At 33.9% G+C, this 15963-nt stretch overlaps 1 protein-coding gene across 22 annotated transcripts in view; it reads left to right on the top strand.

The window, feature by feature from the left end:
- The window catches only part of CCDC122 (coiled-coil domain containing 122), an 82016-nt gene extending 76179 nt beyond the window's left edge, over positions 1 to 5837 (top strand). For all 22 annotated transcript variants that reach the window (XM_032496108.1, XM_032496106.1, XM_032496092.1 and 19 more), the window contains one exon: positions 4877 to 5837. In XM_032496108.1, the coding sequence (XP_032351999.1) occupies positions 4877 to 5026 (150 nt within the window). In that variant the 3' untranslated portion in view covers positions 5027 to 5837. The remainder of the gene's footprint in view (positions 1 to 4876) is intronic.
- The last annotated feature ends 10126 nt before the right edge of the window (positions 5838 to 15963 follow it).

Raw genomic sequence — 15963 nt, 5'->3', positions numbered from 1 at the left:
GATGAACTTATTTACAAAAAAAGAGAGTCACAGACACAGAAAATAAATTAATGGTTACCAAAGGGGAAAAGGGTGGGGGGAGGTATAAATTAGTAGTTTGGGACTATCAGATACACACTACTATATATAAACTAGATAAACAAGGTCCTACAGTATAGCACAGGAAACTATATTCATTATTTTATAATAACTTATAATGAAAAAGAATATGTATATATATGTATGACTGAATCACCATGCTATACACCAGAAACTACCACAACATTGTAAGTCAACTATACTTCAATTAAAAAAAAGAAATCAATAAAAATAAGAAAACTAGAAAATACATAAACATTTTGAAACTGAGCATTATGGTTAAATAACCCATGAGTCAAAGAAGAAATCATAAGAATTATTAGAAAATATTTGAAAGTGAATGATAATGAAAACACAACATGTAACAAATTGCAGAGGGTAGCTAAAGCAACATCTAGAGGAATTTTTACAGCTTTAAATGCCTGTATTAGAAAAGGAAAAAAGGTTTAAAAGCAATTATCTAAGCTTCCATCATAAGGGACTAGAAAAATAAGAATAAATTCAGCCAATAGCAAATTGGAAGAAATGAAATCATATGTATTAGAAATCAATGAAATAGGAAATGGAAAAATAGAGAAAATCAACAGAGCCAGAAGTTAGAAAGACTAATAAAATTGATAAACCGTAGCAATACTGATATAAAAAAGAGAGGATAGTGGGGTCACTACTTTAGGGCCTATAGACTTAAGAGAATATTAAAGGCCTTTTATGAACAACTTTATGTCAGTAAATTTGATAAGTTGATGAAATGGACAAATTCGTTGAAAAACACACATACAATAACACAAGAAGAAATTGCTTTTATATTTGGGCCTATAATCCATGTCAAATTAAGCTATATAAATGACATGAAATAAGAATCAATGAAATTGAATTAATAAGTAAAACCCTCCCTGTGAGGAAAGCTGCAGACTGATGGGGCTTCACTGGTGAATTCTGTCATCATTTAAGGAAGAAATAATACCCGGCCTATACAAACTCAGAAAATGAAGAAGGGAACTCTTCCTAACTTACTTTAGGGGGCCAGCATAACTTTACCAGAAAAAAAATGAGCAGGAACATTATTAGAAAAGTAATTACAGACCAATGTCCCTCATGAGCACAGGTGCAAAATATTTTCAGATTTACTTTAGCGATATATAAAAAGGTTAATACCTCACGACCAAGTGAAGTTTATCTCAGAAATGCACAGTTGGTTCAACTTTTATGAAACAATGTAATTTACCACATTAACAAAACTAAGGCGATAAAAAGATAAAATCAACTTAATAGTTACTGAAACAGGAGACAAAACTCAACTCCCATTCATAATAGCTCTCAGCAAATTCAGAATAGAAGGAGACTTTCTCAACCTGATAAAGGGCATCTGTAAAAAACTTACGGCTAGCAACATCATTTTTAGCGGTGAAATGTTGACTGCTTTCCCTCTAAAATGGCAGAGATGTCTGACCACACATCCTCTAGGCAGCATTATGTTGGAGGTCCTAATCAGTGCTATAATGCAAGAAAAACATATAAGGCAAAAAGATTGTAAAGAAGTAAACCTGTCTTTATTCACAGACAGCATGATTGCTCATGTAGAAAATCCTAAGGATTCTACAAAACGGCTAGTAAACCAGTAAATGAATTTAGCAAGTTCACAGGATAAAAGGTCAAAATACAAAAATCAATTGTATTTCTATGTAACTTCTATGTAGTAGCAAGAAACAGCTGGAAAGTGAAATGGATTAAACAAAACTCTTTTCATTAACACTAAAGAGCATAAAATATTTGCTAAATACTACATAAATGGAGTGATATACTTATGTTCATGGTCTACAAAACTCAGTATTTTTAAGTGACAACTTTCCCCCAAATTATCTCTTGATTTAACCCTTAGAGATCCCATTAAAAATTCTAATATGTATTTTTTGTAGAGATAGACAAGATGTTCTAAAATTTATATGCAAAGGCAAAGAATCTCACATGCCAAAACAACTATACTTTTTAGATTAAACATCTAAAGTGAAGAAAAGTTACATGACATGTTGAAATGGCAGCAAATGATCTCCTGTTCTTTTAAGTCCAGCACTTTCTTCCTGGTAAAAGAATGACATTTTGTGGAGTGCTTCTTACATATATGGAGAAACTCTAAACAATACAGAATTTAGCAATAGTGTAGCAGTCACTTGATTTACAGAAACTCTCATTTTATCCTTTATTCTAATTCAGCACAATTACTGAGATTTTACTATATGCCAGTTGCTCTTTTAGGCTCTGACAATAGAGGGATGAATGAAATAAATGGCTAAAAATCCCTGTCTTCATGGAACTTGCTTTCTGGTTAGAGAGACAGATATAAACTGTATATGTATATATATATACAGTTTATATTGTATATAGCATGTTAGATGAGGATAGAGTAAAGTACAAAAAAAATGGAGTGGCAAATTGGTTATTTTGATAAATTTGGTGAATTGGTGTTTTGGCAAATTGATTCTTCTTTGAATTGACCTAGAACCACCTTCCTAACTTGCTAGAACTCTCTCTTAAATAGATATGAGAATGAAGAGGTAACTTTCCCAGCCCTATTATTGTGTGATTCTATCGGTTCATTTAAAAGTGGATGTTTTACTGCAATGCTGCTGTCATACTCACTGGAAATACTGCTTCACACCTACTAAGACGGCTATGTTTGTGATCAAAAAGGCAGATAATAACAAGTACTTTCAGTATGGGAAAAATTGGAACCCTCCCACATGCTGGTGGGAATGTAAACTAGTGCAACCAGAGTAGAAAGCCAGTATGGCAGTTCCTGAAAAAACTTAAAAATAGAATTACTGTATGATCCAGCAATTCTACTTCTGGGTATGTACCCAAAAGAATTGAAAGTAGTCTCAAAGAGATATTTGTGTACCCATATTTATAGCAGCATTAGTCACAACAGCCAAAAATAGGAACAACCCAAGTGTCCACTGATGGATGAATGGATAAGCAAAATCTGGTGTATATATACAATGAAACATTATTCAGCCTTATAAAGGAAAGAAACTGACACATGCTACAACATGGATGAACTCTGAGGGCATTGCACTAAGTCAAATAAGCCAGTCACAAGAAGACAAATACTGTATGATTCTACTTATATGAAGTACCTAACACAGTTAAATTCATAAAGACGGAATTTAGAATGGTGGTTGCCAGGGGCTGGAGGCAGTGAAGAAAGGGATTTACTGTTTACTGGTTACAGAGTTTCAGTTTTGAAAGATGAAAAGAGTTGTGGAGGTGAATGGTTGGTACTCACTGTGTGAAGATATGAATGTACTTAATAAGTACTGAACTGTAACAGTACATTTAAAAATAGTTAAGATGGTAAATTTTATGTGTATTATACCACAAAAAATAAATAAAAGTAAATTTTAAAAGGAGACCTTTAAAAAATGAATAGGTAACTTTCCCAATTCCTTTAAAAGTAGGTGTTTAACCACAATGAGATATCACCTCACACCCAATAGAATGGCTATAACCAAAAAGACAGACAATAACAAGTATTTTTGAGGATATGAGGAAATTGGAACACTCACACATTGTTCATGGAAATGTAAAAATGTTGCAGTCACTTTGGAAAAAATATGGCAGTTCCTCAAATGTTTAAACACAGAGTTATCATGTGACCCAGGTATTTACCCACAGATGTGAAAACATACATCCACCTAAAAAGTGAGAACAACCCAAATGTCCATCAACTGATGAACTGGATAAATAAAATGTACTGTTTCATACTATGAAATATTATTTAGCAATAAAAAGAAATGAAGTGCTGATGCATGGTAAATCATTGTCAACCCACAAAAACACTAGGCTAAGTGAACAAAGCCAGTCCCCCAAACGCACACCTTGTATAGTGTAATTTACATGAAATGTCCAGAATAGGCAAATATATATAAAGAGAAGGTAGATTAGTGATTGCCTAGTGCTAAGGGTGGGCATGGGGGGACAGGGAGTCGCAGCTTACAGGCACTGGATTTCCTTCAGGGGTAATGAAAATTTTCTAAAGTTGATTCTGGTGATGGTTGCACAACTCTTAATATACTAAACCCATTGAATTACACACTTTAAAGAATGGATTGTATGCTATGTGAACTATATCTCATTAAAGTTGGTTTTAAAAAAAATTGGGTGTTCCTCGTATAGCCAACACTAACGTCAAGAATTTTGACCTTTTTACTTTCCTTGTGGCCTGACACCAAATCCTTGCACTTTCCAGTGTGTTTCATTACCTTCCGTTCTAGTTAAGCATAAACACTGATCTACTTAATGGCAGGGAAATAGCCTATGTGATCCCTAAATCTTTTACAACAATGGGTCTATGTTTCAGTGAACCACTGCATACAGGAAGTGAAACCTTTTCTCTTAACTGGAAACTGTTTTAATAAATAGAAGGCCCTTCATCACATATGCTTCCCTTGGGTTCAAATTCCAAACACCATCACGTGCTAGCTGTGAAACCTTGATCGCATTACTTAAACTCTTTCATCTTCAGTTTATACGATAATGGGGATAATGATATTTACATCATAAGGTGTTATCAGAATTTAATTATATGTAAAAAGCTCTCACATCTCTCATCACAGTATCTAACATGTAATAAGTGTTGAATAAATAGTTATAATTATTGTTTATTTTTATTATCATTATTATTTACAGTGAGTAATTTTTAATCAAGTGTTTTCCTCTTTAGAGTAGTCAAAATATCCTTTATGGCTGTTTACTATTTTTCCTTCTCAAGCCCTGTTGACCTGTACTCTTCTTTTAATAGGTACAACATAAGAGATACGGTGCAATTCTTAAGCGTTTGCACTGTCAAGTAAACAAGCTTCAGTCAAATAGAAGACAATGGCAATGGAACATTCAACAACTGGAAAAAACTGCAGCCGAACTGAGAAAATGCATTGGAATGAAAGATTAATATGTCCATAGGGCGATGAAAAGCACAGACTGTGTTACAAAAATTGTGGGACAGAAAGGTGAGAAAATCCTATAATTCTTAACAACCAGCATCCACTATCAGAAATCTGTCTTACTGACAGATACATTTTCTCTCTCTCTTTTTTTTTTGAATCAGTTATCTGTTTGTTAAAGTGCCTTCCAACCCTATAATTGATAGCTGTGGGTAGACGGTAGGAATGCTCATAAAAGGATAGTGGAAGACTCTGTATGAATACTTTGAATGGATAAGATATACTGTACTCATGAATGCCTGTTGATAAACCTGTTGCCTTCACTATCATATGAAGCAACAATTTAGAAGGAAAGAAATGCTGAAATTTACAATGATTTACATTCTTAAGATATTTTAAATGGTTGTCTGTTTCAAACTTTTTGTGAGAACTGACTTTTGAAACCACTGGCTTCGAAACAGGCCATGAATATTGACATTTATAATAATGTTATATGTTCAAGACTTCACATATTTTACTCAGTTTTCTCTTTATCCAGAAAGTAGCCATCATTTCTACTTTCTTGTTAGCATATTTTAGAATGTTGCAGTGTATACAATTTTTGTTCACTTTTCTGTCTGTAAGTTCTTTGTTACTATTCTGTAAGTAAATTGAAGTTATAGCATCATATAAGGCAAACTTATCAGCTCTTAAAAGAAGAATGTTAACCAGTATAGACTACCATGTATTTTTTCTCATTGAAAGTCGTATACTGTGTCCACAGCAGCAAATCAAAACTTAACTTGTCTCTTTTAGAATAAAAGTGGTCCTTCTTGTGGCTCCATTGAGTCAGATTTTAAGAAGCAGAAACAAAATATTAATTGTTGAAGATATGGTTTTTAAATATTTATTTTTAGGACTTAATGAGTTCAAAGCAACAACGTCAAAAAGGTATCTCAAGTCCATTTTCTCCTCACTTTTCTACGTGCACAAGATTCAGTAGAGCATAGCCGATATTAAAACCTGATACTAATAATCTTGTTATGCCCCGCACTATCAGTCCTGTTGTGAATTTGCATAGCTTATGATGGCTAACACTTCAAATGGTTTAATACTGTAACACATCAGCTTTGGTCCCTGATTCAGAAATGTAGTTACGAATAAAAACAGCTAAACCTGAAGATTGTAGCGAACACTCACTATGCTCAGCTGAAGACAAGGCTGAACCAAATGGGGATTATATGAAAATATTTAAATGTATTTTGCATATTTAAAAGGCCCTTCTAATAGTTATACCTCATACTTTCATTTACAACTTATAAAAGAAAAATTCTAGTTTTCTAAACTCTTTTTAAGTTTATAATAGGTTTCAAAATATTTGTACACAATAACTAAAACCCAGAGTTATATTTTTCAAAGTTTGTTTTTAAATTAAGATAAAGAAAATAGGTTTAATCTGCTTATGATAATATGCCCTATTTGAGAAATTTTCAATATACTTTTCTAAAATACCCATGATAATAATACATGTACCCATATAAAATGTTGTGAGAGTTGAAAGAATTATTTGAAAGAGAAAATTTTTTCTCTTCTTTGCTCTAATCTTAAGAATCATTTCAGATGATGGAAGCTTTTAGATTAACTAAGAGAATTAAAGTGAGGTATCCTCAAGCCTGATGGTGTAGTTAGTGGATATGATGTTTTAATATGGTCACAAACTCTAAGGTTATAAAGTTAACTTTAGGTGGGGGAGGGTATAGCTCAGTGGTAGAGTGCTTGCTTAGCATGCATGAGGTCCTGGGTTCAATCCCCTGTACCGCCATTAAAAAAAATCTAATTACTTCCCCCCACCCTGGAAAAGAAAAAAGAAAATTGACTTTAAAAATTTGTCTGTAACTGAACCTAGCTTAGAACATGAGCCCTTTTACTTAATGGCTTTTGTCACATAACACTTTTGCCTTAAAACTCAGTCTCTTTTGGGTAACAACTCAGTGCAGAATTCTCCTCCTTCTCATTTTCTGCTTCAAAGTGGTCTAAGTTCCTGGGGAACTTATATTGTTTTGTCATCAGGGGAAGGTCCTGGTCCAAGTGCCATTCTCTGACCTTACTGGCCTCTGCAGAGGTGTAATTCATTCTTCTTTGTCTTGATCATTGTCTTTTGTCCATGCTGTATCTCCAGTCAATGCAGTCAGCTTCCCTGTCCAACTACAAGGCCTCTTCTGTTTCTGTGTAATTCTCTCTTTCTGTATGTGGGTCAAATTTTACCTCTTTGTGGCCCGTTATCGGATCCATTCATTCTTCCTCACTCTTTGATTTCCAATATAAAATGAGTCTTTCAAGGCTCCCAGTGCTTTGAGGTTCAGCAAATGTTTTCTCTCTCCAAATGCCCAGTCTTCTGTAAAGGAAAGCTATGATTTCATGAATATTGTTCTACTGTGGGGTTTTTAAAAAGCCTAATACGAAGCTCAAAGCTGATGAATGACTTCTTACATCTCAGCAGTATCTGTCTGACTGTAGTTTGCTAGGTTCTATTACTTAAATGACCATAAGAATGTAACTAGTGCACGGAAGCAGAGGGAGGAAAAAACCCACGGTTAATATATCAAAATATTACTACATGTGCAATCTATGGGCAAATTATAGTTGACTAATGTAAAGAAATTTATATCCTCTTTTAAGCATATATTCACCATGGAAAAGACCAGATAGTAATGCATTAAAGCCAATTAAGTCAGCCACCTTGGACAGTCATGGCCAGCGTAAACCATCTATCTGTTATCTATTAGTCTGTGTTTTTTCGGTCAGTTGACTAATCATGCTGTTCTCTAGAACACTACAGCTAGGAACTAACAACACTAATGACAGTAATACACTGAGAAACTATGCTGTGTCCTATTTGGCAATTTGTATATATTCTTTTATTTAATTCTCAGAATAATGGTTTAAGGTATATATTATTATCCCTAATTTACAGATGGGGAAACTGAAGATTAGACAGTTTACATAACTTTCCTGGAATCTCATCACACAGCTTGTCAGGGGCAGAACTGAAATTCAAAGCCCTGTTTTTTTAACTTTGTGGCACTGCAAGAAATGATTCCAGCAGAAAGCCTCAATTTTACCATCAATAAGTAATCTTTTATTTCTATATTTAATCCATTATTTTAATAGATTTCAAGGCATAAAATGAACTTAACCAAAAAGATAAATGTTATGGTTTAAACAAAACCAGGGGTTTCACATGTAAAGAGCTTGAAAGTCCTAACAACACTGAATAGGCTGAAAAATCAACAACTCTTCTTGGGTCCCTAAGAGAGGTGGAGGCAAAGGGCAAATTGTGGCCGCAAGATTGGAGAGACAGACAGGTGAATACAGGAATTCACCACTGGCCAGAGCAGGCCCACAAGTAGAAACCCCCTTGGGAACCAGTGCCAGGATAGGAAAACCTGGAGTGTAACTGATGAATTTCTGGAGGCTCATTGTGGACAACTCTGAGAGTTAAAAACTCCAGGGGAACCCAGATATTGTGAGATTTTTCTTCAGATAAGCATTACATCTGACCTTTCCTCAGAAACTATGCAAGCAAGAAAAGAGTGGTGTGAAAAACTTAAAAGTATCGAGAGAAAAAAACCCATCAACCTAGAATTCCATACCCTATGGAATTATCCTTCAAAAGTGAAGAAGAAATACTACCTCAGACAAATTTGTTACCAGTATTTCTTGCTGCTCTGCAAGAAATATTAAAAGAAGTTCTTTCGAGAGAAAGAACATAATATAGGTCAGAAACTTGGGTGTATATAAAATAAGAAAGAGAATAGAAGAAGGAATAAGTGAATGTAAAATAAAACCTTTTATTTGTTTTATTCTTAATTGATCTAACAGATAACAGTATGTTCAAAACAATAATAATAGCAATTGAATATATTCAATTATTAATCCTTATGTATATATCTTGTGTATATACGTGTATGTTTATGGGTGCTTACGTATAAGTGAAGTAAATGACAGCAATGATATAAGGGAAGAAAGAAATTAGGACTGCTTTATTATTATAAGGTACTCAACACTGCTTATAAAGTGATGTAGTGTTCTTTGAAAGTGGACTTGGATTTGTTGTAAATGTATATTACAAACTCTATGGCAACCACTTAAAAATTTAAAAAGAAGTATAACTGATATTCTCCAAGGAAAGAAAATGGAATTAAATAAAACGCTTGATTAAAACTACAAAAGGTGGAAAAAGAGTGGAAGACAAAAATAGGAACAAAGAATAGTGGCAACAAATTAAAAATAGTGACAAATATGGTAGATATTACTCCATTTATATCAATAATTACTTTGAATGTCAGTAATCTGAAAACACTTATCACAAGACAGAGATTATCAGAGTGGATAAAAAACAGGACTCAACTGTATGTTGTCTCTAAGAAAATCACATTAAATATAAAGACACATATAGATTAAAAGTAAACAGAAAAATAATACCGTGCTAACACTAATCAAAAGAAAGCAGAATTGCTTTATTAATTTGTAGAGTAGAATTCAAAGTAAGGAAAGTTAGCAGAGGTAAGCAGACATTATGTAGTGATAAAGGGATCATTTCCCCAAGAAAGCATACAGTTCTCTTTTTTTTTATTGGACAGACAATATTATATTAGTTTCAGGGATACTACACAGTGAGTCAACATTTATATACATTATGAACTGAACACCATTGTAAGTCCAGTAATCATCTATCACCATACAAAGTTATTTACCATATTATTACTGCACTCCTTGTACATTACATTTTTGTGACTTATTTATAACTGGAAGTTTGTACCTCACCATCTCCTTCACTGCTCCCTTTTCTGGTGATCAAGGATGTTCTGTGTGTCTATGAGTCTGTTTCTGTTTTGTTTGGTTTGTTCATCTGTTTTGTAGATTCATATAGTTCATATAAAACCTATATATATAGCAGTGTATTTTATGTTGATGGTTGCCTAAGTTCCAGAGCATTCTAAAGGCATACATACACACATTTTATTTTTTGACATTATATTTTACATATTTTTATTTTGTGTATTGCTTAACTCATTATTTTAGATATAGATGATTACTACTTTTGTCTTTTATTCTTTGTACTAGTTTTCTTAGTGGTTTATTCACTACATTTACTCTATGTTTGCTTTTGCCAGTGAGATTTTTCTTTCATAATTTTCTTCTTTCTAGTTGTGGCTTTTCTTTTCCATTTTAAGAAGTCCCTTTAACATTTCTTGTAAGGCCAGTTTAGTAGGAGTAAACTCCTTTAGCTTTTGCTTGTCTGAGAAATTCTTTCTCTCTCCTTCAATTATGAATAATAATATTGAGTATTTTTGGTTGTAAGTTTTTTCCTTTTAGCACTTTGAATATATCATGCCAGTCCCTTCTGGCCTGCAACATTTCTGCTGAAAAATAAGCCGATAGTCTTATAGGGGTTCCCTTGTACATGACTAGTGGCTTTTTTAAGGGTTAGAGTTAGAGTTGGAGTTAGTGGATCATAGACCTAAATACAAAATGAAAAACTATAAAACTTTTAGAAGATAACATAGGAGAATGCCTAGATGACCATGGATATGGTGATACCTTTTTAGATGTAACATCAAAGGCATAATCCATGAAAGAAATAATTGATAAGCTGGACCTCATTAAAATTAAAAACTTCTGTTCTGCAAAAGACAATGTCACGAGAATGATAATATAAATCATAAACTGGGAGATAATGTTGGCAAAAGACACATCTGATAAAGAACTGTTATTCAAAATATACAATAAAACACTTAAAATTCAACAATAAGAAAACAAATAACTGGGTTAAAAAATGGGCCAAAGATCTTAATGGACACTTTGCCAAAGAAGATATACAGATGGCAAATAAACATTTGAAAAGATGTTTCACATAATATGTCATCAGGGAAATGAGAATTAAAACAGTGAGATACCACTACACACCTATTAGAATGGCCAAAATCTGGACCAATGACAACACCAATGCTGGTGAGGATGTGGAGCCACAGAAACCCTCTCATTCACTGCTGGTGGGAATGTAAAATGGTACAGCCATTTTAGAAGCCAGTTTGGTAGTTTCTTACAAAACTAAATGTACTCTTAATGTATAGTCTGCAGTCTCGCTTCTTGGTACTTACCCAAATGAATTGAAAACTGATGTCCACACAAAAATGCAGTTGTTTACAGAGCTTTATTCATAAATGCCAAAACGTGGAAGCAACCAAGATGTCCTTCAGTAGGTGAATGGATAAATAAACTGTGGTACATCCATGTGGTACATATTATTTAGTCCTAAAAATGAGATGAGTTATCAGGCCATGAAAAGATATGGGGAAACTTCATTGTATATTACTAAATGAAATAAGCCAATCTGAAAAGGCTACATGTTGTATGATTCCAACTGTCTGACATTCTGAAAGAGGAAAAACTATGAAGACAGTAAAAAGATCAGTGGTTGCCAGGGGTGCTGTGGAGGGTGGGGTGTTGGAGGAGAGATGAATAGGCAGAGCACAGAGGAGATTTTTAGGGCAGTGAAAATATTTTGTATGAAACCATAATGATGGGTTTATGTCATTATGCATTTGTCCAAATGCATAAAATGTACAACACCAAGGGTGAATCCAAAGGTAAACTATGCACTTTGGGTGATTATGATGTGTCAATATAGGTTCACACTTGGTTTAAAAAAGATAGGGCATTCTGGTGAGTGATGTGAATCTGGTGAGTGATGCTATACCTCACTATGCATGTGTGAGGACAGGAGGTGTATGGGAAAACTCTGTAACTTTCAGTTTTGTTGTAAAACCTATAACTGCTTTAAAAAAATTCAGTCTTAAAAAAAATCACTCAGATGCATAGATAACAGTACACAAAGGTCAGTGTTAGTAAAACATTTTGGCTAAGGAACATGAAATTCTGCTTATAAAAGTTGCTTTGGGACCTTGTAAAGTTCACATAAGTGATTGCAGTTAATACTCCAAGTTCCTATATCACTGTACATTGAACATGGAATCCATTGTTCATCCATAAAAATCATTAAGACCTACATCAATACTGTGAAGATTTAGGACTATTTTTTGGTGAGAGGAGGCAGGAGATTCAAAAGAACTTGTGGTTTTTCAACTAAAAACTACTTGATTTATCAATTGTTCATATTTTCAATATTATAAATATTTTATTTTCCATTAGCTAAGCTAATGAGTAGTAAAGTTAATGCTCAGAAACTAAAAGTTATGTGCCTGTCAAAATTAACCTATGCTAAAAGTTTTTTTAAATAACCTATGCTATGTTTGTTTACTTGAATTTATAATGTATTTCTAAGGGAAGCGTTTTGTTTTTGTTTTACTTTTCTGATAAATTTGCAGTGTAAGTAATGGCTCTTCTATCATAGCTATCAGCTAACAGTTAGCTATCACATAGCACTTTCTCCTGGATGTTACTGAACTATGACCAAAACCAGGGAAAATAAATTGAAACGGATACTAATAGCAAAATAGATTTATTCAATACATAGCTAGGAATGGGATGCTCCAAACTGCTTTTTCTCTTCCGTAATGTTCTATTTAAATGATGGCTGTGAGATCTAGATCTTTAGAAAAATAAAAATAGTGTATGATTTAGTAATGACAGAGCTGCTGTTTTTATAACCCAGTAAACATGGACGTGAAAGAATGAAAAACTTCAATCTCATAATTAATGGGATGATGTACCCCAACCAGAGTTCACGTGACAAGTAGTTTTAGAAGGCTTCTTACCAAAAAGCTCTCTGACATAACAATCATGGCAGAATTGGAATAAAACAAATTACAGATATTTGCCAGTCTTGCTCGGTCACAAGGTAATTTAGAGGCAGTGGTAATACAATGCCAGCCTAAGACACATTTTCAAATATTTTTTTTGTCCAGAATGTTTAAGTCAAGACGTATCATCCACTTCATCTATCACTTATTACTGCCCATAATATACTGAACATAGAATAGAAATTTGTAATCCCCAAGCTTGTACTGAAGAAGCTTCTTCAAGGTGCTTTTAAGACGGTTTCTCTTTGATTCCACAGTGCTTCTTTGTGTGTGTGATGTGGGGAGAAAAATAGCAATCCTGCGATTTGCATGAGTTGTTTGTCTTCGATGCCTAGTGTTAACTAATTCATGCCCAGTTATCCAGCTGGATGTCAGCACATCTACTGGCTGAAAATACCACACAGTTTTCTCTTAATCCACCATTTCCACAGAGACCATGTCATTCCGTAGAGTGAGACTGCTTTGAGGACACCTCCATCCCTTGGATATAATACTGATTTTGCTGGGAAGTTAGATAATGTTGATATTATTTTAATTTGTGATTCATGCACAAATTTGTATAAGGCACTCCATTTTCAGAAAAGCCCATTGTTCTTCTAATATTTGACTAATTTAGATTATTCATCTTCTAAGCCTTTCAATCTCTATTAATCTGTCAGTGTAATTTACACAGGCACCGTTTCCTAGTAATTAGTGTAATTTTCTCATTTTTCTTTCATTTCTTTCCATCAGAAATACCACTTCATCATTCAGAGCTTTTCTTTTCTCGGTCCCTGCGTAGCCACAGTTGTGTCATTTTCAGGCTCCAATTCTCATTTTTGTTGTGACTCCAAAGTTTAATTCACTGGCCTAAATTTAGATCCTGAACATTGAAAACAATCTCTTCATTTATAACTGTCTTATGCAAGAGGCTCCATCTTTACTTTGAAATGCATCACAGAGATAAACTTTCTCAGAAACACTGTGTAGTAGACAAGGTCAGTGCTTGCCCAGATCCTCTCAGATCTTTTTTTATCCTTTTTGAGCACCCCTCTCCCAAGTGAAGTGTGCTTTTACTTTCACTCACTCTCACCTAAGATTTTAGTGGGAAATTTGCTACCCTCAAAAGGACTTTGCTTGATATTACAGCCTTACTTGGCTTCTTTCTTCTTACCAATCTTGTTTCCTTACTGATTTCTCCTGGGAGGACTTCACTAATACATCACTAGCTCAGAGTCTGCTTCTGGGAATCCCAAACTAAGTCATCTTATTTTTAAGAGATGACTGTTACTCTCCTCCTGTTCCTCATTGCAGGTCAATTCTACTTCCAGCAGCAGCAGCAACAGAAAAAAAGAAAGAAAAAAAAAAAAAAAAAGAAGAAGAAACGTAGCACCTTTGAAATCTAATCACTGCCCCATTTAGTGTAATTTTGATATTATTTATTTGCTTTAAGTTTAAAAAGCAAGCCAAAAGGCACGAACTTTATTCCATGTATTTAGTATAATGATAAAAGTACACTATTAGCCTTCAAGTATAACAAATCAATCACTATTTTGTATTAATCTTTTTTGATATTAGTGTTCTTAGGAGCTGCCATGTTGCTACATACAGTAAATTTATTAAATACATCTTGATTGTGAGTTTAACAAATTTTTGTTAAAATTTTTCAACTGCATCAAGGTTATGTGATTTTAGACAGGTTTATCAAAAGACTCATTCAGCCAGACAGAAAGGTTGATATTTAGGGAAAATCTTTTGATTGCTCTCATTCCAACTACATGACAAATACAGGGACAGAAATAAATCATGTGTGCACATCCTCAGATCCTGTAGCCTTGTATAATCATCCTGGTTCTTTCAAACCATCCTTTCCCATCTTTCCCATTTTTTAAAATCAGCAATTCTCTTTTCTAATTGTTCATTCTCCCACCTACAGCTCAAGAACACTAGAATAACAGTCTGTTGCAGATCAAGGGTAATTAACTCAGATTATTACAAAGAAACGTAGATACAGAAGATAGAACATTATAAAATGTCAGTCATAGCACTTGTCACCATGCATCATGGTTTCAGAAAATTTACAGTCACTTTAAAAGTATTTATTGCTAAGAGTATTTTATAGCATCTTTGTGATTTTTCACTTCAGAAACATCAAAAAATATAAAATTAATAACAATTATAAAAAACTTTTATTGGTGTTGTGAAATGGTTTTAACCTAGGCTAAAGTAAATATGACTTGTTGCTCTCAGCCTCAAAACACTTGTAAACATTAATGTTGCTAGTCCTCAAACCTTCAAGCTGATGTATGAATAATTTAAAATGCTCCAAAATGTTATACACATATGGAAGTAGGGCCTGGCAATGGGAGCAAATTTTGAATATCAGTTTTCATTTTGTGACATAACCTAAGAAAGAAGCAGACTGGTGTATGCGTTAGAGCCCAAAACAGTGAGCTGATGGCAAAGAAACAAATTTTATGTTCTTCCTTCTCTGGGTTAGGTAACTGCAAAAAGAAATATGACATGATTCTTTTCATCCAGAAGATCAATGTAGTTGGCAAGGGAAACATGTATATAATAGGTTCAAATACAACGTAAAACATCCTGTAATAGAAACATAAACCAAGCCCTGTGGAAACACAAAATAAGATGCAATTAATTCCAAATGAGGGCAGGAGAGTTTTAAAGAAGCAGTGACATTTGAGGTGAGCTGCGAAGCAGTTAGTAAGTTCTTATGGTGGTTTCCACTCATCAGACCCTGAAAGTTTCTGTTTTATTCCCTTTGTAGTTCCCCCAGCTGGCAGATGCCTGGCAGGCATCATAGGTGCTCTGGTGTATGTGGAATGAATTAGTGAATAAGACAATCAACCATATCTTCAGTTTCTCTTAGTTCTAATCTTATTGTTAATATTTTTGCTTGAATAACCTTCTTTGAGTAAAAACTGAGCATGTAATTCCTCTTCTAAAACAAAAAAGAAAAACTTTCCAGAGACACAAAATCAATTTCAGGACTAACCAGTAAACACTTAAAAAATTTGTCCCAACCTGCTTGTCCACCCACTTGCCCATTTTTGTCCTGTTCTATTTTACAGTAAACCCTGTACTCCAGCCAAAACAAAACTCTAATTCTTTTGTAGGTGTATATTTTCACATGTTACTCC

Source organism: Camelus ferus, chromosome 14 (assembly GCF_009834535.1).
Source record: "Camelus ferus isolate YT-003-E chromosome 14, BCGSAC_Cfer_1.0, whole genome shotgun sequence".
NCBI lineage: Eukaryota > Metazoa > Chordata > Mammalia > Artiodactyla > Camelidae > Camelus > Camelus ferus.
The sequence above is the reverse complement of the archived record's forward strand: the minus strand, read 5'-3'. Positions and strand labels throughout refer to the sequence as shown.